At 49.1% G+C, this 24,323-nt stretch overlaps 8 protein-coding genes across 8 annotated transcripts; 6 read left to right on the plus strand and 2 right to left on the minus strand.

The window, feature by feature from the left end:
- Positions 1 to 178: 178 nt before the first annotated feature.
- Positions 179 to 2,068, plus strand: BO83DRAFT_459041 (GMC family oxidoreductase; the record flags this gene model as incomplete). The annotated part of the gene is made up of 2 exons (XM_025537161.1): positions 179 to 394; positions 458 to 2,068. The coding sequence occupies 2 exons, from the start codon at positions 179 to 181 to the stop codon at positions 2,066 to 2,068; spliced, it is 1,827 nt and encodes a 608-aa protein (XP_025382191.1).
- A 1,419-nt stretch (positions 2,069 to 3,487) lies between these two features.
- On the minus strand, positions 3,488 to 3,931 carry BO83DRAFT_326572 (uncharacterized protein; the record flags this gene model as incomplete). The annotated part of the gene is made up of 1 exon (XM_025528044.1): positions 3,488 to 3,931. A coding segment is annotated over one exon (444 nt), but the record flags the coding sequence as incomplete, so codon positions are not given.
- A 1,799-nt stretch (positions 3,932 to 5,730) lies between these two features.
- On the minus strand, positions 5,731 to 7,437 carry BO83DRAFT_459048 (putative isoamyl alcohol oxidase; the record flags this gene model as incomplete). Its single annotated transcript, XM_025537162.1, has 1 exon — positions 5,731 to 7,437. The coding sequence occupies one exon, from the start codon at positions 7,435 to 7,437 to the stop codon at positions 5,731 to 5,733; it is 1,707 nt and encodes a 568-aa protein (XP_025382193.1).
- A 1,387-nt stretch (positions 7,438 to 8,824) lies between these two features.
- On the plus strand, positions 8,825 to 10,168 carry BO83DRAFT_459049 (uncharacterized protein; the record flags this gene model as incomplete). Its single annotated transcript, XM_025537163.1, has 5 exons — positions 8,825 to 9,026; positions 9,096 to 9,163; positions 9,231 to 9,610; positions 9,662 to 9,726; positions 9,780 to 10,168. The coding sequence occupies exons 1-5, from the start codon at positions 8,831 to 8,833 to the stop codon at positions 10,166 to 10,168; spliced, it is 1,098 nt and encodes a 365-aa protein (XP_025382194.1). The 5' UTR covers positions 8,825 to 8,830.
- Positions 10,169 to 12,111: 1,943 nt separating this feature from the next.
- BO83DRAFT_459057 (TPR domain protein) lies at positions 12,112 to 14,496 on the plus strand (the record flags this gene model as incomplete). Its single annotated transcript, XM_025537164.1, has 3 exons — positions 12,112 to 12,776; positions 12,832 to 13,530; positions 13,584 to 14,496. 3 exons carry the CDS (start codon positions 12,112 to 12,114, stop codon positions 14,494 to 14,496), a joined length of 2,277 nt encoding a protein of 758 aa, XP_025382195.1.
- A 3,392-nt stretch (positions 14,497 to 17,888) lies between these two features.
- On the plus strand, positions 17,889 to 18,606 carry BO83DRAFT_412730 (MARVEL domain-containing protein; the record flags this gene model as incomplete). Its single annotated transcript, XM_025534431.1, has 4 exons — positions 17,889 to 18,064; positions 18,121 to 18,233; positions 18,295 to 18,420; positions 18,471 to 18,606. Exons 1-4 carry the CDS (start codon positions 17,915 to 17,917, stop codon positions 18,604 to 18,606), a joined length of 525 nt encoding a protein of 174 aa, XP_025382196.1. The 5' UTR covers positions 17,889 to 17,914.
- Positions 18,607 to 21,278: 2,672 nt separating this feature from the next.
- On the plus strand, positions 21,279 to 21,576 carry BO83DRAFT_404045 (uncharacterized protein; the record flags this gene model as incomplete). Its single annotated transcript, XM_025533674.1, has 2 exons — positions 21,279 to 21,390; positions 21,431 to 21,576. The coding sequence occupies 2 exons, from the start codon at positions 21,279 to 21,281 to the stop codon at positions 21,574 to 21,576; spliced, it is 258 nt and encodes an 85-aa protein (XP_025382197.1).
- Positions 21,577 to 22,730: 1,154 nt separating this feature from the next.
- On the plus strand, positions 22,731 to 24,122 carry BO83DRAFT_442193 (RTA1 domain protein; the record flags this gene model as incomplete). Its single annotated transcript, XM_025536391.1, has 4 exons — positions 22,731 to 23,003; positions 23,061 to 23,196; positions 23,258 to 23,673; positions 23,751 to 24,122. Exons 1-4 carry the CDS (start codon positions 22,782 to 22,784, stop codon positions 24,120 to 24,122), a joined length of 1,146 nt encoding a protein of 381 aa, XP_025382198.1. The 5' UTR covers positions 22,731 to 22,781.
- Positions 24,123 to 24,323: the final 201 nt, after the last annotated feature.

Consider the following 24,323-nt stretch of genomic DNA (forward strand, 5'->3'; position numbering starts at 1 on the left):
TCCACTGTGGCATTGCCAATCCTAACTTACCTTTATTTTCTTCTAGTTCGAGTCCCATCAATGCACTTGCCCCGTCGAGGCAGGAGTCACAAATCGAGGCCTCCTATTTCATTCCGTGCGGCCCTGCCGACCTGCCTGTTTCTTCCCTTCCAAACACGCAAGTGACATATTTCTCACCATGACCGGTCTGAAATCCTACGACTACATCATTGTTGGGGCGGGAATTGGTGGGTTGGTGCTCGCCTCCCGCCTTACCGAAGATACCAATGTGAAGGTGCTTCTTATCGAAGCCGGTGCCAACCGCATGGGAGACCCTCGCATAGAGACTCCCGGTTTCTTGGAGACCATGTATGGCAATCCGGATTTCGATTGGGATTACATGAGTGAGCCGCAAGTAAGGATTTGGCGTCTCAGTCTCGGGATTCTCATGTCGGTACTTGGCTAACCCCTGTTGCAGGTGCATGTCAACAACCGCCAGATTGCGCAGCCACGTGGCCGGGTGGTTGGTGGCAGCTCCACCATGAACTTCTCGGTAATCATGTATCCCTCAGAGGCCAATTTCGCCGCATGGAAGTCGCTCGGCAACCAGGGTTGGGGGCCTGAAGACATGGCGCCTTACCTGCGCAAGTTCCACACCTACACTCCGCCTTCTGAGGAGACTGCCGCTTTTCTCTCCTTGAACAAGTATATGAAGCAGGAGAACCAAGGCAAAAACGGTCCGGTCCCTGTCACTTTGCCTGATGTATATGGTCCCTTCAACCAGGCCTGGGATGAAACCTTTGGCAACCTGGGATGGAGAACAGATGCGGATCCCATCTCGGGCCGCAAAATTGGTGCATTCACTTCTCCCTTGTCTGTTGATGGGGCCACCGGCCGTCGCGGATATGCCGGTGCCTACTACTCGCCAAAGGTGGCAGAGCGACCGAACCTGGACCTGCTGGTCGAGACCATGGTGGAACGAGTCTTATTGACCAAGGATGCCGATGGCTTCGCCACTGCGACCGGTGTGCAAGTCAAGACCATAGGCGAACAGAGTCGCGAGATCGTGGCAAATCGTGAGGTGATCATTTGCGCAGGCAGTCTCAACTCGCCGCAGATTCTCGAACTGTCTGGGATCGGAAAACGCGACCTTCTGGAGAAGCACAACATTCCCGTCATCGTTGACCGGCCCGGTGTTGGTGAAAACCTCCAGGATCACTGCCTAGCAGCTGTCAGCTTCGAGGTTGCGGATGGACAAATCTCGGGAGATATTACGCGTGATCCCAATGTTGTGCAGTCATTGATCAAGCTCTACGAGGAAACGCACTCCGGTCCTCTTGCGGGAATGCCTGTTAGCATGGCATACCTTCCCCTGATGGACCATGAAGGCCAACTATCAAGCGGGAAAGTAAAAGAGCTCCTGACCCAGCATCTCGACCAGCACTTGGAGGATGCGTCATCTTCCCAGCAGCAGCAGTACGCTCTCCAACGCGCGCTTCTCCAAGAGGGCCGCAACGCCTCGGCACAATACATGTTCCTCCCCATTCAAGTGCACACGAACCCAGGCAAAACCACAATGTCGGACGTCCTTGCCAAAACTCTTCCCGGAAACTACATCACCATCTTGGTCCTGCATAACCACCCCTTCTCCCGCGGCTCCGTGCACATCCGTTCCGCCAATGCGGACGACAAGCCCATCTACGACCCCAAATACCTGTCCCACCCACTCGACATCGAAATTCTTGCCCGGCACGTCCAATACCTCGACCAGATCGCCGCCACCGAGCCGTTCTCAAGTCTCTTGAAGCCCGGTTCCCGACTTCCCGAACGGGCTATCGACTTGAATGATCTCGAGAAGACCAAGGAGATCGTCAAGGAGCGTCTTTTCACTTGCTTTCACCCGGCAGGATCTTGCGCTATGATGCCTGCCGAGATGGGCGGTGTGGTGGACTCCAAGCTGAAGGTTCACGGCACCCGAAACCTGCGCGTCGTGGATGCCAGTGTCTTCCCCTTGGAGCCGGCTGGCAACATCCAGGCTACTACTTATGCCGTGGCAGAGCGGGCAGCGGATTTGATTCGTGGGCTGTGATCTGCCGATAATGTTGCTGTACCTAGGATCGAAACTTGACGTTTGAATGTATTTATGGTTATTTGGAAATGTCGGAATTGGAATGAACGCATATACAGTGTTCATGCTTAATGATGCTGGCACATAGCGAATAAGGAACAGATGAAGTGGTTACCTTAGCACGCACTGCGTTGGGGAGAGCCCACGGGAAATCAATGTGCAATACTAGAGATGTAGATATGCAAAGAGCTCCTGGAAGTATGTACCGATAGTACTAATTGAGGAATTCCCGCCGTACTCTGTAGGTCTCACAATCCCCGACACGCCGGCAAAAGTGGCATATTGCTTCTTGTGCACCATTCGGATCAAAGAGAATACGACCAACCCGTATATCCCGGCTGCGCCCATGCCCTAGAAGGCCCGGCAAATGATTCTGTGGAAGGATTAGCAATAAGAAGCACTAGCATCGACTTTGATCAAGTGGCGAAATGGGTATCACAATTGGGACAGACTCTGCGCACCACCACAACCACCAGAAAATGCGGTGAAGAGGGCAAGAGATGTGAGCAACGTGGGCCGCACCCCCCAGATGTCACCGGCTTTGGACCAAAGCATGAGAAGCCTGCAGTGCTGTGAGTCTGTATACTGATGCTATGGTAAGTCTTCTGACCAGCATATGTTAGAAGATAGGAGGTGATGATCCAACTGCTTTTCCCAAAACCTTGTAGGTCATCTATGATAGCAACAAGCCTGGTGCCAATATTTGTTGTCTCGAGTCCCGTCAAGAATAAAGCTACGTACAGCCTTAGCAGGACATGGATGAATTAGCCACCGACACATGAATTCGGAAGAGACATCCTACCTACCCAGCGGCCCCAAGGTAGAGGCTAGTTCCTTCTAGTCCACCATCCCAGTCATGGTCAGTGGAGTTGCCAGGGTCTGTGGCTTCCTCTCGTCCCATTGCAAGGATAGTATTTGATATCTTTATTGAGTGAAAGGTGGCGGACGCAAAATAATTCACCACTGGAGCTTCATGTCAGGGACGGGGATGCGAATACGGGAGCTCTTGAAGGAGAATGATTACGTATTCTCAGCCCCATCCCTTTCGTTAAAGTTCTTGTGTCACTTGTCCGGTGGCAAGGAATTTGTGACAGGTAGCACAGGAATACTCCTCGCATGGGTCCGAGCATGATTCCTCTGCACAGCCAAGAATCTCGATAAAGTTACTCGCATGAATGAAACTAAGGTATTGCGATTGTGCTTTTTAAGTGAGGGATAAGGGACACAAAGACGTCATCGTAAATCACGGTCATCACTCAATATCTGGCTTACAAGATTTAAGGCAGGTGTCACCATCACAAACAAAAGGAAGATCAAGCATGAGTAGCACAAGGTCCGCAATTGATAATTCATAATTCACATCCTGATGTACTAATTGTTTCATGCCTGGCCAATTGCACGTTGGATCACATTTGCCATCCTCACCACATCCCTTGCCGCGGTCGGAATCTCGTGGCCGCCGTCGTGTACGAAGATCGACTGGTTTTCTTTTCTGCAGTAGCCAGGAGCCAACGAGGCCTTATCACTCCAGGCGTCTGCTGAGCCCCATATGTGTGCTGTAAGAATTGTGATTGTAGGCTGGCGATGCAAGGGCTCAAAACGACCCAGGCGGGGTGAGTCCACGTTATAGAGCTCTCCGGGATTGGAAAAAAGAACAGCTACTTTGAATGAAAGTGGCTGCGTACTTCCTTTACGGACATGGTCAAGAAGGAGGGTAATAGCTATGCTGATGCCCAGGCTGAATGCCATCAGTCCGTCATAGGGGCCCTTCGTGCGGTGGCAGTTTTCGAGATCGTGGAGGGCCTGCAGGCACGACTGAGGTTTATCTATGCCGCCAGGAACACATTCCAGGATCCGCTAGCCCATCACCGCAAACAATGTGGAGAGAACGCCGCAACGCTTGACCTCGGTCTCTTCACCTTCGCTGGACGGGTCGCCCGTGACCCGAAACTCCTTAAGATTATGCTAAGCATCCTTCCACACAAGCCTATCACAGAAGCTGAATTCCACGCGCTTCTTGACGTATACTGTAACCCAGTCGTCTGCGAAGAGAAGGGGATACCTTGCCAAGTATCGTTCGGAATGCGTCCACAAGATGAAGGTGCAGCACTCAAGGCCTACTGGGTTGGAAAGCCCACGTTTCGGTATATAGCTCAGGAGCGGCTATCGGAAGGGCAGCGTGAGCGCCAGGGCCAGTCCATTGATCTTTCGGCTGCATTCCGAGCGGCCGAATCATCGGCTGATGCCACCGCTATGGTTGTGAAGGCCTTGACCACCAAGCTGGCACGGACCTTAGCCGGTGAAGAGGATAACCTGAATGAGCATAAGGCTCTGCATCAGTACGGGGTTGACTCTCTGGTGGCCGTGTAACTACGAACTTGGTTCCCCAAAGAGCTCCAGGCAGAGGTTGCTACGTTTGATATCATCGGTCGCGCGACGATTACTTCCTTGGGCTGGGGTGGCTGCAAGTCGGAGTAAGCTGCCTCGGGGTTGGTCCTGATTGGATATATCTCGCCACCAGCTTGGTCAATAGCTAAACTTGAACGAGGGGATATCTGGGAGACTGTCATGTTATTATCGCATTGAACATTACATTATGCTATCCGAGTCTTTACCGTCAGTATAACAACGTCATCATCTGATTCCGTATGAGCTTGCTACAGAAACAGTCTTATAGTTGGTGGAAAACGTGGCACCATTCTGTTACCTGGTGGATTCATGTTTAACTCACTGGTCGCCCTAACCCGTATGAGGTTGCGGCATTCACTAGATGATCCCCCCACTCTTCCGTTGTCTCCAACTCGTATCCGCGATGAAGAGCAAAAACCTGGGGATAGTCCCTACTGCATAGGAATTCTAGTCTACAGCAATGCTAAGGTGTTGAGGAATGTGGCCCTTCATCCCTATATTTTTCTTGGCGCCAGCCTGGTCGGCTACCTGTTTCACAGCCAGGGCCTAAGGGGATTGTGGTGTCTTTATCATTTCCACTATAGATGCCATGGCGTAGATGAGTCCTTTGATAAATTAGTTTGGATAATTCGTGAATTCTCTACACTTATCTGGATTCGCACTATATTTTGTGTACTAACCACCAAGGCGCATATAGAAGGAGTAGTGACCACCCCTTGCTGTGCCGTTCCCAGTGGACGAAAAAATATATTACGTTACCTCCATCCAACCAACGAGCTTCAAACCACAAACAACCGTCTTAATTGTACATTTAAGATATTGCTTCGCTGGCCCAGTCCCAGGTAAAATACGTGGATCATTGAAACGCAGTTACCAATGCTCCTTCAGTGTTTTGTTTTGTCAGAGGGTAAAAGTAGTATACACCGAAACCGGCGGCGAAGTGGATAACACAACAAGGAGTGCTTGTCGTATTCGGCTTGACTACAAGAAATCTACAAATGCGTCTGAATCCTAATGAATGTCGATGCAGAATCATCTGTTGGAAACATGTAAATGTCTTCAATCATTAAAACGTATACAGTATCATCTAATGCTTGACATAATATACAGATCAGGTAGTCGTTGAACAAGAACGATATCTATCGCGTCTTCCCACTACCAGTGGGGTTGATTATAATTACAACTTAAGACCGACCGGACAAATAGCCAGTGGCTCAAGAAAAAGCAGCAAAGCAAGTGCTGTTGGCCTGGGAGTCCTCCCAGCCGACACACTTCCAGCAGCTCAGCAGACCAGTAGGGTCATACTTGTGCTTGATGGAGAGGAGCTTCTCATAGTTGTCGCCCCACCAGGCCTCCTGCCAGTCAACAGTGAAGGCGTTGGCCTCGTTGCTGTAGGCGCCACTTCCAGGGGTGATACGCTCTAGGGTAGCAGTCATGTTCTGCAGAGTGGCAATCTTTTGCTCGCGGGTCTGCAGGGTGCTGTTCCAGGCCCAGCTGCTGCCGGAACCCAGCTCCCAGACGGACTTGCGCCAGGCGGGGGAGGCACTGGTGGAGCCCTCAGTGTAGTTGTACAGAACGGGGGCGACGACGGGGATGTAAGGGGTCTGGCCGTTGGCGAGGATGAGCTCGAAGAAGTCCATCAGGTTGGAGCGACCCTCGGCGGTCTCGAAGACGTCGGTGGGGATCAAGCGACTGCCAGCGAAGTGGGTGACACCAACGCTGACGGAGCTGGAGGTGACGTACTTCTCGTAGAAGTCGTACCAGGAAGAGAAAGCCTCGATGACGGCGGAACCACCCTGAGCCTTGGCGTAGGCGGCAACCTCGGCCATGGAGGCATTGGCTTCAGCGACGGAGAGCAGGGGGGAGACGTTGACGAGGGTGTCGCCAGTGACGTGGCCACCCCAGCCTTCCTTGGCCCACTTCAGGGTGTTGTTGACAACGATGTCCATGAAGGGGAGGACGTTGGTGGAGTTGCTGGTGAACTTGATGATGGCGGCGACGAAGCTGACGGTGGGCTCGACGCGGTGAGTGCTCTCGAGGACAACACCAAAGGTACCACCACCGCCACCACGCAGGGCCCAGAAGAGGTCCTGGTTCTGGCACTCGTTGGCGATGCGCAGCTCGCCATCCGGGGTGACAACCTTGAACTGGACGACACGGTCGACACCAAGACCATAAACGGGGGAGAGGACCGAGTGACCACCGTTCATGACCCAACCGCCAGAGAGACCGACCGTGGGGGAGTAACCACCGAGGATAGTGACGTTGTTCTGGTGAGCGAACTCATAGGCTTCATCGAAGTTAACACCAGCACCGGCAGTGATAGCGTTGTAGGAGGCCTGGCAGCCATCGGGGACAAAGGCGGGGCTGTAGCTGATGTTCTGCAGCTTGCGAGTCCACAGGGCCAAGGTACCCTTGCCGCTGCTGCGGGCCAGGTAATCATGACCACTGTTCTTGATGGACAGACGGGTACCAGAGCAGTTGGAGAAGTGCAGAGCGTGGCGGACATCGGAGTCATCTTTGACCTCGATGTAGTAGGAGGGCATGTTACCCTGACGGCAGGTCTGGTTGACAAAAGCCAGAGGATCGGTGGGGTCGCTGCTATCGAGCAGACATTGATCCTCGGGGTTAGACGAGCACATCTCATCCTGGTTGTTCATGTAACCATTGGGAGAGTTGGTGCGGAGGTAAGGGTCGGTGTAGTTGTCCTGGATGTTGGCGCAGGCGGCATCGTTGGGAGTGACGGACTGGCCATTGTAGTTGGAGAAGCAAGGGAGGGAGAAAGGAGTCAAGGGCTGTACACGACCCTGTAGGGTAGTGTTGAGGCTATCGAGAGTGCATGAGCAACCACAAGCGGAGCCCAGTCCAAAGAATTGGACGGCCAGAAGGGCCAACGAGGTCTTGGAAGGCGAAGGCGTCATTCTTCAGGGCTGCCACGCGATTGTGAGACAAACTCGGCGGAAGGGAACGGGGAAACAGCGACGATCGCGACCATTTGAATGAACGGTCGGGGCCAACGTTCAGGGGAAATTTTCTTACCTTCGGGAAAAACGGAAGGAACGGACCAATTCAATGTCTCATACGATTCATACGATTCAAAGCTATTGAATACTGGGTGGGCAAAGGTTGTGGGTTGTGGAGGAAGAATTGCTTGGTAGCTGGAGAGTGCGAGATGCGGCAGTTGGGCGACATACGCCGCAACCGGGGCCCGTAGCTGTGAAGAAAACCCAAGGAAGCTGCATGGAGTTGTAGGTGGACCCTTTGCTCCACCATGGCTGGCATAAACTATGTAGTGCCACCAATCATAAATGTTGAACGGGTGGAATCTTGACGCAGGTCCCCGTTGGGGCTTGTTGGTAAGTGGAGTTAGGTTTCGGTCGACGTCCGAAGCTTTTCCTTGAATGCACACCACCACGTTTGCCCACACAATAGATCGTGGCTGCCTTCTTCACCCTACGCTAGATTACCACGGAGTACTAGTACTCCGAAAAGTATTAGACCACTACTACCATTGTGTACCTGCACAATCGGACCATGTGGACACCATCTGAGACCAGCGTCTCAAATTGATTGCACCACGGTGTCTCTCGGGTTTTCTTCGCTCGGTAACTATCTTCCTGCAGGAAGACCCCTGAAGCCCATCGCACGGCATGCCGGCATAGACCACGCGAAGGAATTTTATCCACACACACACCACCGATGATCCTTGCCATGTCTTCCCTCAGCCCCCCAGAATCCCAGCTGATGGATTGCTGGGGTTTTAATCACCACCAGATATATGCTGATGATCGCAGTGGTACGGACCAGTTCCCAGCGGGACGCACAGCGCATTGAACACGGCGGACAGAAAGATCGACCTCTGAACCACGGTCGCAGACAAGCCACCTCGATCAATTAGCGCCGCTTACTCAGTGTCAATCTATTCTGGTCTCAGTCCTGGCTCGTCAATCTAGCGGCGGAGAAAGTTAAAAAAGTTAAAATTTCGCCGAGCCGTGGAAATGGAAAGCCAATGAATCCTGCATCCGGCTCAAATAGTCTTGCACAAATTAGCGGACGCCTTCCCAATCTTAATTGTAGCTCCGACCGGGCTGAGTCTGAGTTAAAGAATCGCATCCCCTTGCCCGTTAGGTTCTGGTGGCGACGACAGCCCTTTCGTAATATTATTCATTAATTCGGATCCTTCTTGCACAGAACCACAAAAGACCACAGATCCCCCTCTTCCCCCCTCCCTGAAATGGGAAACTTATATGGAATCGCCTGACCCGCCTGGTCGCTGCTCCCTGCATCGCTGACTCGTATCGCCGGCCGTGCAGGATGACTTACGAAGAGAATCGGTACTGGAAGAATGTCCTGACCATCGTACCCATCATCGGTGCTGCCCTGGCCACCGTTTCGTATGTCCTGCGACTATATTCGCGGCGCTTCACCACTGCCGGTCTGAAAGTAGAGGACTGGTTGATGGGCGTGGGCTTGATTCTTTCCTACTGCGCAACCGCCTTTGTTGTGGACAGTGAGTTGCTCGCACTTCTCATGCACAGCTGGCCGACCGAGTGAATACTGATTCGTGCTGCGCATATAGCCGCATTCAATGGCGTGGGTTTACCAGTTAGCTCTCTGCCGGCCGACGAACGGCGACGTATTCAATTTGTATGTTCTTAATGGGCGCACTTGGTTTGCGATGGCACCCACTAACATATGCACGAATTTGATACAGGCTTCATGGATGATTCAGAAGTTTTGGGCGCCGTCCGCTGCGTTTGTGAAGATATCGATCGTCGTGTTCCTGAAGCGTCTACTGGGAACGGTGCGCGCGTATGCAATTATCTCGAATATCCTGATTGGCTTTATTGCCTGTTGGGCCGTCACGGCACTGCTTGTCAACATTTTTCAGTGTACTCCAGTTCAGTACTACTATGACAAGGATCTCAAGGGACATTGCATGAGTGGTCAGCGAGCCTTTTTCCAGGCGATGGGAGCGATTTCTTTGGTTGAAGATGTCATTGTGCTGTGTCTACCCACACCTATTGTTTGGAGGCTACAGATCACCTTTCGTCAGAAAATTGCTGTGACGCTCGTGTTCTCCCTGGGTGGACTGTGGGTTATCCCGTGGAGTGCATGCGGTTTCCGGTGCTAACAACAGAGTAGGGTCTGTATATTTAGTCTGATGCGTCTGATTGAGTTCCGTAACTTCGTCACTACCGACCTGGCTTGTGAGTTACCTCCCCGTGGAACACTGTTGGCGTTCTCGACTAACTGATTTTAGCCTCGAGTGCCAAAGAATCTGTCTGGACTTGTCTCGAACTCGATGTAGCTATCATTTGTGGCTGTCTGCCTCTCATGAAGCCGCTGATTCAGGGCTTCCTCGGCAAAGTGCGAAGCGGAGTCTCCAAAGCCCGTTCCCACCCGTCATCCGGCACGAAGCTATACTTTCCCAACGGCACCACCCAGAACAACGATGGATTTCGCCAGATCAACGATCACTTGAGCTCCATGGCTTCCAAGAACGCTCATATCGCTGCCGATGAGAGTCGAAGAAGTTCCGACGTTGAGCTGCAGGGCATCGCGGTAACCACCCGAATCGATCAGGATATCGACCGCCCGCGTACCGGGAATTCGACAGATGTCTCCGCCGAACACGTATGGCCACGGTGAAAGGTACTGCCAGGGTGATAGTCGGTAATGGGCCTACAACAGCGCAGCAGCTTATGAAATGCTACTGAACGCGGCTGGACGAAGGGATCAGCCCGCACCCCGACCCCAGCATCCTGCACTTATCGCATGCGTGTTCCATGCAAGGTCCGGGAGTATGGTGCTCAAGCACTTGGCTCCGGCCAGACATCTCTTCGGTAACAATGGAGATGAAGGGGCCTACTTCTCATTTGCGACGCATCTGAAAGAGATGCGATAAGCAACGCCATCGGCATAAACGTCTACGAAGTCCGACGAAATAGATATAGATCGATAGATTAAACCTAATCACATAATGCCTCACAGGTATCGCACTGGTGCATCTCCCACCACAATTGCAGCAATAGTAAAGTGACACTTTATCACATATTTTGTGTGTTTAATATGCAAAACCAGAGTGGATCATGATATTTTCAACGTCCCACGAGGATGAAACCGAGACTCCCCATATCCCTGGACATGTTCGCATGTTCGCACCGGCCGACCCACGCGAAACCCTAGAATCAGCACCCTGCATGTCCGCAATCCCCCAATTCCGGAGATCTCGAGACAGGGGAAAGTAATTGCCGGAATTACGTTGATGAGGCCTATATATCTAAAACGATGGATCGGGATGATTTCCCGAGCGGGGAGAATTACTCTACATTTTAATAAAGGCAATTTCAGCCCGAAGTGCTAACTCCAAACTAGTCTACTCATAATAAGTAGCTCAGACACCACGACATCCCATTGTTAATATGACTCGAAAAGGCCATGACATACTATATTGATTAACAATTATAGCCTACAAAGTAGTAGTTTCTATGGCTTGAGGGATCCACAGCACTGCACATCATATCATATCTGATAAGCAGATCCGCCGTTATTCAATACCCAGTTTGGGAATGATCACTGCTACTTACTATCTTAGCCTGCGGAGAGATTTAACGGACAACGGCGGTCGAAAAGAATTAGTGTGGCTTGAAAGTATTGGTAAATGGAGATTAGAATGGGGAGAGTGACCCAGACCCGACGATCCTAATACACTGATAATTTTGACACACGGAAGATGCGGTGAAGTTAGCGTGGGATCGGCAGGGGGTTGTCCGTTTCCATCACTTACGATGTAGAATTTATGGAGATTGTACTGTTGATACATGAGTCAGTTTTACTCTCTGATGTGCCTGTCCAATTACTTTTGCAGCTTAAGTTCTGCTGGGATGGAGTTTGGTGTTTGGTGTCGAATGGGGCGGTGTAGCTGGGGTATGGTCAGTGCACTGTACTACATTATTCCGCTATTGGCTGTTCAATCTCAGGACATTATATGGGAAGTTTGTTCGACTTGAACAGGTGAGTAGAGGGGAGAAAAGGAATGGTACGAGATGGGAGGTGGCTACAGCCATATTCTTTGGCTAGCATGATCATTCGAATAGGCACGAAGTCACTTCGCTGATACTATGTTAGGCCTGCATACATAATGGATCTAGCCGCTATCCTAGTGTTACTTTATATTTCACTGAGTCGCAAAGTTCTATCATAGTAGCAATAATGCACGTGATGCCATTCACACATCCTAATGACTAGGGATGAGATGTATGACTATAGGGCTGGTTTAGTGACTATCTGTGTGCTCAGTAATGTTTCTACCCCTTACCGTCAGCAATCTCGCACTGTTATTGCGAAGTAGAGAAAGCGATTCATCTGGTGAAGCATGAAAGTACGGCAAGTTCCGGCTGCATTCGTTCGTTTCCATTCACCACTCGTTTGCTTTCACTGACGTCCCGACTGCCTTCTCACCTCTACTAAATGAAATCTTCCTCTTCCCAATCTCACTCTCGCTCTCATTCAAGTCCTCGTTCATCCACATATTCAGTCATCGCGTAACAAGTCACACCGACCTCATACCTTGACCTAATCCGACCGACAAGATGGAGTGCCATGACATCTCTCGCGTTCCTAAATACATGCAATACCTGGAGGAACAGAGGAAAATCCTAAAGGATGCCCAGTCTCGCAAGGGCCAGCCAGTCAAGCTGACAAAGTCCCGCGACGAGATAATAAACCAGTTTATTCATCGCTACTTGGCGGAGACTATCACACCGGTGGACAAGAATGCGATTCGCACCTCATTTGTCCCTCCTGCATACCCACCCTCCATTGCGGCATTGAGCGATTTGAAGAAGACCCACATTAAGGATCTTACCATCGAGACTCATCATCGTGGCTCTTACATCCTCTTGAGAGCAGTCACTCCTGCGTTTAGGAAGACAGGAATCGTGACCGTGGTGGAAGATGAGGAAGGAGATGTCCTTGCCTTGCAGCTGTATAACCAGGATAGGGACCTCATCACTAATGGGCAGCTCGTTGATGGAACAATCATGCTAATAAAAGAGCCGTATCTGAAAGTAATGGGCGATGGAGATTGTGGACTGCGGGTCGACCATCTTTCTGATATCAAATTCATCCTGGAGGATGACTCCTTGGTGCCCTCAATCTGGAAAGATGAGTCAGAAGATGGTATCTCTGCTAACTCCTGGAAAACAACGGGCAATGATCTCTACAATGACAAGGACTATCATCTTGCTATAAACTGGTACATATTAATCTGAAACTGATAAAACGATAAAGTAACGCTAACGAAGATACAGTTATTCCAAGGCTCTGAATTGTTCCACAACCCCCAAGGAAGAGCTTGCCGTAAGGCTTAATCGTGCTCAGGCATTCCTCAAAACCCATCAGTTCGACGCGGCCCTGCGTGATGTCGAGCATATCCTATCCAAGGATAGATCTGCTGAGAAAGCATTGTTCCGTAAAGCTCAAGCCCTTTACTATCTTCAGAGATTTCAAGAGTGCTGTGATGTTTACGTAGACCTTTGCAAGGCCTATCCAAATAACGCCACCGCTAAGAGCGAGTTTGCACGTGCCGCAGCGCGACTCGCAGAGCAGCAGACTGGCAAGTATCCATTCAAAGAAATGCAGGATGAGGCAACCAAGCTCAAACCCCCACATTTGGACCATGCAACGTATGTTGGCCCTGTTGAAGTGAGGCCCTCAACCCATGGACGCGGTTTGTTCACAACACAGGCGGTCCGTGCCGGTGACTTACTTCTTTGTGAAAAAGCCTTTGCGTATGCTTTCCATGACGAGGGTGATATGACCAACGTTTCGATATTGGTGTACGCCGATACAGACAGTATGAAAGTAGGTACCCAAGCCGAACTGAATAGTCTCATCGTACGAAAGCTGCACAACAACCCATCGTTTATTCCGACATTTAGTGATCTGTACCATGGCTCATATACTTCTGTGGGTGTCTCTGAGGTCGACGGTTCACCCATTGTTGATACGTAAGTATCACCTTCCAGGGCACGGGCGACATGGAATATACTGACATTTCCAGTTATCTGGCTGAGCGAGTAATGTCACTCAATGGTTTCGGCTGCTCGGTCACCTCCCGTACAGCACACATATGCAGGATTAATGCAGACAATGGGGACCTTGATACGAATAATGAACGATTTGATTCCAGTGGAATCTGGCGTCTTGCATCCTACGTAAATCACTGCTGCTATCCAAACACATGCCGTGCATTCATCGGAGATATGATGGTACTTCGCGCTACACAGGATCTTCCCGCAGACACGGAGCTCAAATTCTGGTATCGAACACCTGTCGATGACGGTACAGCAGAAAACGTTTATCAGAAATACTGGGGATTTGAGTGCGAGTGCACTATCTGTAAGGATGTGCGCGAAACAGGGGAAGCTGGTTTGGCGAAGCGGGGCGAACTCATGACTGCTTCGGACTCTTCCATGAATTACATAGCAAACGCCTACAAGTCCTCATTCAGTCTCCAGGAACAGACTGCTGCAATTACCATGACAGAGGCTGCCATTGCTATGATTGAGCAAACGTATCGGCGATCACCCTTGGAAGTGCCTCGTCTTGGGATCTGTAAAACAGGTCTGTTTTTGGCAGAGGTGCACGCCACCCACAGTCATTGGCGAAAGGCTATTGGATATGCTATCAGAACATTGGAATCACTCGGCTACGTGATCCAAGGCTGGCAAATTCCATATAAATCAGGTAGGCAGTTGCGTGTCACGCGATGGGGATTGACAATGGACGTCCTTGTTCGGTGTTGGATGATCCTTTGCTGCACCTATGGAGAGGTGGCACCCGAGCTTGCTGATCAGGCCGAATACTACGCGAGAACAACGTACAAAATATGTATTGGAGAGGATGAGACGTTTGGGGATACCTATAATCGGTTCTGCGGCCGAGTTGATGGAATGGTCGTGCACGGTAGTTGAGTCTACAGGCCTCCAGTCGTTTGGTATAATGGCACATTATTGGAAGCTACAGTTTGTTAATGCATAGTCTGCAGATAGGAAATGGAAATCGTCTTGGATCGTCTTGCCGCAGCGATGGTATACCTGTGAGATACATCCATGACTCAAACCTATTTTGCTTAGTCGCTGCCCCTCTTCGCGAATAGTATTCTGGACGTAATCAAAATCACTGCACCACATATACTACGTGTAGGAAAGTTGGATGGCTGTGGTGTCAGATCTGGGGGACTTTCTGTTGCACCACTCAAATTTTGCCCATATTGGCTCTAGCGAAACTGACGTCATGATCAAAATGTCGCATCTGAAAGACTTCCTGGATAATCAGCAAAAGCAGGTCGATGTAACCTTGCATCATTGTGGTCTAAATTGCCAATAATTCTTTCTAAGTAAATCTAGCACTTCAAGCATCGCATGACGGCAGACCTCAGTGAATGATAAAATCCCATTAGCCTCTCCGAGGGCTTCCACTAGCCTTATCGGGAATGTCTCGCGAGATGCATTAGCGCTCTCCTACCCTGAGGGGTCTGGCCTTTAAGACGGATAGTGCTATAATTGTTGTTCTTGGTTGGATTAGAGTAATTCTTTAGACTGTCGGATTTTTGCGCTCTGCTAATACGATAATAGCAAAGTAGGGGAAAGAGGCGGCATTTCCCTGCATGAGGCAAGGTCCCAAAGAAATGTATTTTTTTTTTTCCCTTTTTTGTTTTCCATTTGCTTTACTCCTTATTTCTTCTTGTCCATATACGTTGATCCAATCGTTCATTGATTTATACATTTACTTGATGGCCAACATGTTGTTTGCAGAGGGCCAATCCACCTTCACAATGTCGGAGGTAGAAATTCCACTTACTACAGTTTACCCGATGCTCCATCATCCCACACTTAGGGGGGCCGGGGGGACGCGGATGCGAGCTAGCGCAGAAAAGCTCCTAGGCATAACGCGGCTTACGTTTGATTACGAAGTCCAGGGTGACATGTCCTAGAAGGAAGCGTGTTGTAGTAACCCAACCATGATATCGCTCTGTCTTGGCTGGTGGGTTATCCGCTGTTCAGGCTCGCATTGCGCTTCTATGATCATATTTGCACTTTCAAGTGTAAATCATTGTACTCATACAGGAAAACTAGTGTCGACTTCCTGAAGCAGTTAAGTACAGGGCAATGGCGTATGAAAATTGCAACTGCAAGCTGCAAGATTGAAAGCATTATCCCAAGGCATCTCTACGGTCCGCAATTGTGGAATCATAACCCACACCTTCTACCGTATGGCAGCTTCCGTAAGACACCTTCGGTTCTGAAACTGAATTGAACCTATTTACAATGGATACGGTGCGTAAGTGCAAGTCTACTAGCATACAAACCCTACAGAGACTGATTTGTTTCCCAGTGTGAGCAGGCGTACTTGTACGATCCGATTACCAAGGCCCAGTCATTGCTAGACACAACTACAGCAGGAAGATCAATCACACACATTGGCTTAGATCTGGATCCCGTGAGCTGGACGGAGATAGAACCGTCCATAACCCTGTCTATCGAAGGGGGTTACACAATTGATGACCATGCACACCCTAGTCATTCATCAGAATATAACGCAACCAAGGCCGATGCAGTCTCATTCGATATCATAGAGTCACCCGAATACGACATCTCAGGTCCAGCATACAGCTCATCAGCGGGGAAAGCCGTGATGGAACGTAAGAGTCTATAGCTTTATATACGAACTGTGCCTACTGTTGTACTATTAAGTGCTGCCCTCACTAGCTGTGGTACCACCTGATTTACTATGCTGGGGATAACCGGTTATGTTTCATATCATGCTGCATGTTATACGCAATGTTCTTCCCACACCTCACTACGCTCCATGCTATACCCTATGTTATACCGCATGTTATCTTCTATGTTATATCCATGTTGTGGTCTGTGTTGTACTCTGTGTTCTCACCCATGTTATGCTCCAAAATGCAGTGCCCGATTGACAGATTATCTACATATATATTTCCCAATTGCTTCTGGGACACGAAATGCATATATTCTATCGACCGACACAAGTGTCATCCGCCACGCATTTGACGACAAAATTCCTTTATCTTCCACGAGCCTCATCTGTTATTTTCGCTCACATACTAACGGCATGAATATCATCATCAAGCTTTTTACACTTGTCTTGGCAGTTGGAGCCTTGATAGTGATTGCTGAAGATTTAAATGGGTGTCACAATACGTGAGCTTCCTCGATCTACATTTAGCGGACAAGGACTAACAGCTACGCAGAGCAGACCCGCACGGAGGCCTTCCCAAGAACATATGCCGGTGTCCTGATTGGTAAGCCAATCTGCTCGTTATGTCGCATAAAGACATACCAAGCCAGCCACTGATGGTCAACGCTGGGCCTCTGCTATAGTGACATTGATGGTGGTGATTGGCTGGATTTGAGCAAGCCCGTTGCTTGCATCAGTTGACCTAGTCTAAAAGCTACCAGTGAAAGGCGAAAGTATACACCTCTTAATAGGAAGGTATCTTGGACTATAATGTGTCACGTGATGGGATTTCCAGTATTTCGATTGTCGACTGAAGCAGACAGAACCATGTATGCTACAGCCACGTTGGTAAGTATGGATTAATATCTGTAAGTACTGGTAAGAGCCATAGCTTCTACACGATTTGCTTTTCTCACTTATTATTTCGTGCGATTGGCGCCTAGTGGTCTCAGGAAACAATCTCCTCACGTACTTAGGCCGGGAGAAAGGACACCACTAGACAGACCAAGCCATACCATACCATACATGGAATGACACTTCCCTTAGCTTTCTGTTGGCCCTTGCGCGCTGACGAGTTAATCTAATACTGTTATTCATTATATGACTCACAACCAGTGCTGTCCTCAGGTCGCAGTCTCTTCGTAAGCCTTAGTCGGGCCAGGACCATGGATTACTAACTTTACTGCGCAATTTCGGTTCTTCCGTTATGGCTTACCATCCATTACATTTATTAGTCTGTTGTATGAGAAACCAGTAGAGGTCCCACGTCCAGGGATCATGTCACTGGAGTAATTTGGCACCTCAGAACGTGGCCCATATCGCTGGGTAAAACAATTAGAAGACGGCGACTTCTTAATCACATAATGTGCCCCATAAGCCATGGATGATATTATGGTTAATCATTGGTCACTAAGCTACTGAGATGGGAAGGAGCTCAGAGCGTCCATGGTTGAGGTCGGGTCCCCACCACCGATGAGATCATAGACTCTGGCGGGTAGTATAAGACACGGGCCGGGATGAATAGCGGAACATGAAGCCAATCCTATGTTCATATGCGCATTTTGCGACTCATCCATCTTTACATCTTCTTTGTCCTATACCGACTCTCATATCGAGTCACCCATCATGCATGATTACCTTGGCCATCCTCTGGGGCTAGTGGGTTGGTTTGCCCGGACGATCCAAGCCATCAGCTCGATCATAGTCCTGGGAATTACAGCTTGGGCCGTGAGAGAGGATAATAAGACGCTCAGTGTTATTTTCTCACTTGTCATTGTAAGTGGTTTATTAAGGAACTTATATAATCCGGCCTCATTCTCACCCTGGGATAGGCTACAACAAGTCTGGTTGTCATAGCTGTAGCTGTAGGCATCAGCTGCCTAGCACGTCGGGCCAAGTGGCACATTATCCCACTACTTGTCACCGATGCAATTATATCTTACCTGTAAGTATAGTATCCAAATGCTGAAGCTAGGCCGGTTGGTGGTCAATGCTGATCACTATAGATGGCTCACCTCGTTCATCCTGCTTGCTCTGAACTTCAACCGGAGGACCTGTCGCGTCAACCGCTGGATTGGAGAAGTATCTTGCTCCCGAAGTTATACTGCCGAGGCATTTAGTTTCATTGCATTGTAAGTGACCCGAAAACGTCCTGCCGATCATCATCGCTGACTCGTTTTAGTTTTACTACTCTCATGGGCCTATTCTTGGAGACCGCCTACATTTACTGGGCGAAGCCCGACAGTGTGCCCCGAACAGAAAAACGGCTACATCAAGAACGCCTTTCCGAAAATCTCAATGCGGCTGGCCTCACATAAGGGGTATTTTACAAGTGCCTATCGGCTGATTTTCGTGCTGCCACTGCTCGACACCACTGCTTCATGAACTCCAACACTAGTATATATATGTCTGAGACATCATTCACATACTATTCAATGTTTGCTACACAATGGACTTCATGATCCGGTCAATTTGCTCTCCCTGATATGTTGCCAGCTTCCTCGACTGTTTTGCCACGCTCGCTTCCCATCGCACGCTAATCGTAACTCGACATTTGTTTTAAGAAGACATTCATCTATTCGATCGGAATCAAACCTAGTTCATTGCAAAGTAGACACAGACCCGAGTACTTCTAAATACACCCACATTCCACTATGTAGTCCTTGTTGCCCCTCCCCATGGTAGTCGTCCATCCCCTTAGTTATCCATCCTCACGGCAAATGGCGTTATGCTACTCGGTTGAGCTCCTCCTTTGTTGACGAGTCTCTACCTGGAGATCATTAGTATACTTCAAAACCCGAATCACTCGGACGGGTAAAAGATTCCTCACCAGATATCGTAGCCACAGTATCCTTGAGCCGCATCAATGCTCAGGTCACAGTATGTGCAACAGTCTTTACAGCCTTCCCATGTGCAGCAGTATTCTTCCTCCGCACTACAAGAATCATCTCGCTGCTCCAGTGGGATACTTGCGGCTGCAACATAGCCAGCGAAGGCAGAGATTGCGATGAAGAGGGAGAATCTCATATTTAAGGCCTTTCAGATTGCAGGGCTCGAAACAAAAAATCAAGGATACTAGCAAGACGTTCTTTAGGAGTGAAATAGACAATTCAGGATAGTTGGAGATTCGACCTTGATACAACATGGCCCTTCTTTATATGTTTTCATGTTCGCACAATGAGCCAGAACCAACAAAAGCAACGATGTTCAGCGGTGTGATCAATGTACGTCTGACCCCAAATCCCGAGGCACGGTGATCCGTGCGTCACTCTCCAGCTTAACAGGAGATAGTCTTTTTAGTGATCGGCAATGAGCTGAAAGTGACTTGTTCTTACTCACGACTAGGAAGTAGGTATGTACAGACTAATGCATTGCAAATCCTCAGCCGCAGAAGAGACTGAGCTAGTCTGGATGGAGATGTAGATCCCAAAGGGAACCAACCACAGCGGACACTGTTGTTCTCCAATCAAGACATCATGCTTATGGCAGTTCCGATCCCGAATTTCTGTCCTATTCCGAGCCCTCCGGTCCACGACTGACCCAGCCATGATCATCGACTTTCCAATAACAGGGATCCACCTGGCTAATACGTATCAGTCAAGCCATTAGAACCAACCAGCAAATAAGTGAGGCTAGAGATAGCATCGGGATTGGGCACTCATCATTTGGCCTCATTGTTGGATAGGAAGACCTGCATAGATCATGGCTAGAGAAAATGCAGATCTCTAATGGTTGCCACCAGATGTAATCACGCTTTTATTCTCATAACCTTCTGGGTCACTGTCAGGTGGGTACAGACAGAGCATTCTGTGATGAACTATCTCAAACTAGGATACATTAATACACCCTGCATATCACGCAATTCTTCATCCGATGTCCCCTCTCCGATATCATGAGTTTCTCCGCTCCCGTCGAATCCAAAGAAATTCTTTTTCCGTACCCCACTCCATTGCATTTTCAGAGTTGCTTTTTCTAGGTTGCTGCGCCCTCTACGCAGCACTGAGTCACTGCGTGGGGTATGCGCACCACGATATTTGCGGTACCTTTCCAACAACCTCTATTGTCTCATTGGTTGGTCTGGTAACGGACATCCCCGAAGGTCTTGTAACCCTTTGAATGTGCCCTTCAGGTTTACCGATTAACATTACTAGCATCGGCCACCAACACCGTGGTGGACCAAAGGTAGGACTTACTACGTAGGTTTGAGCGGGGCTGATTACTAATTTCAGTAATAGCTCTCCGTCCTGCAGTTAGCCAGTGTGGACTCGTGCAACCCTTAGTCACATTACCCTATAGATACAGGTCAAGCCGAATTAGTATCTCCTACTCCGTTATCGCAAACTATGGGATCTGCAAAAACTCCCATAAGAAACCTAACAAATTCTACTAGGTATGGATGTGACACGGATAACCAATACATATCCTGATAGCTCAATAAGATACTTCATCCAATTGACAGTTGAATATACCTAGTTTTCAAGTAAACAGCCATAACGAGCAACGTCTTGCTGGAAATCAGCTAGCCATCCATACGAAGAGACCACAATGCAGGCCGGGCTACTATTGAACTAAGCAATAAGCAACGCAAGGGCAGATCCTATGAGTTCTTACTTTAAGCCACTTCAACCCCGCACGCTTAACCTGTTATTGCAATCGCCCCTTGAAGTTTACAGTATGCCACCGTTCTGCGACCTTACTGCGCCCACAGAGTGCAACACTTACTACCTTAATGCCGATGATTGGCTATCCTCAGCGATACCCGAGGACGGATCGTCTAGTACATAGTACCATGCTCTCCGGGCATCACACACATCTCAGTCAAAAAGCAAACATGTCCATCATCAATGCAGACGTGGACAGCCCTACCAATTTCAAGCGCACATAAGAAACCTCAATGACCCCATCTATTTTTCTCCTTCATCGAGACTTCGGTAATCTACTCATCCCTATCTGCCTACTACTACTATATTGATATATACCCATCCCCAAGATGAAGTTCGTCAGTCTTTTCGCATTCACAACTGCCATTGGAATGGTCACTGCGGCTCGCGTTCCGCTAGGTGACCGCCAGTTCATCGATAGTTTACTTATTTCTCAAGCTGGTGGGTGATTTACTTTTTCTTATCACCAAGATTGTGTTAGCTAATTGGAGTGTAGAAGGCGAGGACTGCCGAGTGCACACTGGCGAGTACTGTTGCACATGGGAGGGTTGTCGATCATGCTGCTGGTGGGAGAAATGTGATTTGAGCATCGACGCTGCACAGGGCAAATGCGTGCCTAACTGGTGAGATATTAGTCGACAGGTAAGTTCATTATATGAAACAAGTGCTTCTTCTGTCAAGGCTTCAGGTCACGGTCGCTGATGTGTTGGATAGGTGGTTACTCCAAATGATAGGTGTGGTGTCTCTTTCAGCTATCAGGGTTGGTGGGTTTGGGTTGTGGTGGAGCTCATCTTGGATTCGATTTGCTGCCATGTATGCAATGAAAGCTGACTCCGCACTGCCAATATGAAATCATGAGTTATAAGCTTCGATCAAAAGCCTCTTCTCGACAAAATGTGCTGAAGACGTCTATGATTTTTTAGGTGGGTCCTACATTGGGTAGGACCGGGCGTAAGTCTGGTCGGGCTTTAACTGAGGTTCCTGTGTCGTACATGCTGTGCAAGAACTAGAAGATTTAAAGATACTGTCTTCATGACGGCATGGCTAGGTTGACGGATGGCTGACAGATATATTAATATATTAGAAGGTCTCTTCTTTCTATTCTGTGCCTATAGATTGTTGAACAATACTGAAAATTCTGATCTACCGCTTCGATGCAACCCTGGCCGAATATGACTGAATGTTTCTAGTACCGATAATGTGATGCTGAGCTGCTGAAGTATGTATTTATATCAGATACCTCGGAGCTCGCAGTCCTCACTGCTTTCCAAAACATTCATGTGGTAGGGATTCTGAAATCCACGGAACGAAAAACGGAAGGTCTATTTTTACTACTATTTTTATGGAAGCTAAACAATAGCAGGAACAAGGTAAGATCTAGCAAAAATATGGTGGCTGTTATGCCTCACAAACCTCTGTTTCTTGATGGGGCGAAATTCCATCAACAGACGATATCATTGGTCCGAGCGTGAAACAAGAGCGGCACTATGCCTGTCGTGGGAAAGTACGGGCAGCTGCCTAAGAAGATCTATTCTTGGCATTGCTCGTATATTTCGAAGGATTGCCAAGCATCCTGCCAGATTCCCAAAACTCGAGATCATGGCCAGGATGTGCTCTTATTTGTCTGTCTTGCAGAGATGAAACTGGTTTACTGTGGGTTATTTATATATATTGTGTGTCTGCCTGATTTTGGGGCTCTGTTTGGTGCTCAATGAGTTGTATATAGACCTAGATCGTGCCGCATGTCGGCCAATATCATATTCGACATCGAAAACAAGCGTCTCAATCAACAGAAGTTTGCCGATCGTGAGAAGTCTTGCTAGTCTGTCACCATGAGCACAACAATTGCTTCAATTGCTACGACAACCAGTGCTCTAGCATCCTCAACCCAAACATGCACAAACCCCAAACCAGGGAAGAATGGTTACCTTCCTCCAGAGGCTTGTGACGTTATCCTCCTCTACGTTCCCTCTTTAGCGGCGGCAGTACTATTCTGTGTTTTATACGGCCTAACCCTCATATGCCACGGGATACAAGCATTCCTTTACAAGAAGGTACACACGAGTTTCTCATACAAACCCTCATTCCAACCGACTAACAACCACCTTCAGCGCTACGCCTGGGTCATCATGATGGGCGCAACATGGGAACTAATCGCATTCATATTCCGCGCCCTTCTCACTCTACAACAAAACAATTCCAACTACGACACTGTATACACCATCATGTTCCTCCTTGCTCCTCTCTGTACCTCTCCCCTCTTACTTCCCAACCCTAACATACCCCACTTACCAACCAACTCGAACAGGGATCAACGCCTTCCTCTACATGACCCTCGGCCGACTCATCTACTTCTTCACCCCAGACCAGAAACTCGCCGGCATCACAGCCCGCCGCTACGGTCGACTCTTCGTCTGGCTCGACATATTCGCCTTCCTCGTGCAACTCGCCGGCGCAGCCATTACCACCGAGACAGATGTACCGACCAGCACAATAATGCTGGGCGTCCATATTTACATGGGTGGTATCGGGCTACAAGAAGTATTCATATTGATATTTACCGGCTTGATCATCCATCTCCATCGGAAACTCATCTACCTTGAGCGGGCAGGGATATCGGCTGCAGGCGGTATGGCAGGCATGAACATTACCACAAGCAGAACTAAACCTATGCCTTGGCGATGGCTATTCTACGTGATGTATACTGCATTGGGGATGATCACTGTACGGCTATACCAGTTCCATCATATCGTTTCCAGCGAGAACATCTGAAGGCTAATGTACATGGTGTGGTGAAACAGATCCGAATCATCTTCCGACTCTGCCAATACGCACAAGGAACGGACACGAGTAACCCCGTACTCACTCACGAAGCATACGAGTATGTCTTTGATGCGGTGCCGATGTTCATTGCGCTGGTATTGTTGAATGTGGTTCATCCAGGCCGGGTGTTGCAGGGGCCGGAGTCGGAGTTTCCGAGGGTGAGTCGGGCGGAAAAGAAGAGGATCAAGATGGAGAAAAAGCAGGCGAAGAGGGAGAGGAAGGAGGCAAAGAGGGTGGAGAAGGAGATGAGGAAGAAGGGTCAGAGTGGGTGGTGGAACAGGGGAAGGGAGAGGGGGAGCGAGACGTTTGAGATTCTTCCGGTGCAGGAGGGGGTAGAGGGGAGGGTATAGTTGATGTTGGGAATTCTCTGGTTTGTGTTGTGTAGAGGTGTAAACTGACTTTTGGCATGTAGTGATAGCGATAGAATGATATAAGATAAATAATCCTCGTGTCTGAGCCGCGACCGGGTCTCGGCCAGTTTATCGACATAAGAATATCGAGTGACATTGAGTATAGTGATCAAACATGGGAGTTACATAGCAATCATTCTA

This window comes from Aspergillus eucalypticola (genome assembly GCF_003184535.1).
Source record: "Aspergillus eucalypticola CBS 122712 chromosome Unknown BO83scaffold_47, whole genome shotgun sequence".
Classification (NCBI taxonomy): Eukaryota; Fungi; Ascomycota; class Eurotiomycetes; order Eurotiales; family Aspergillaceae; genus Aspergillus; species Aspergillus eucalypticola.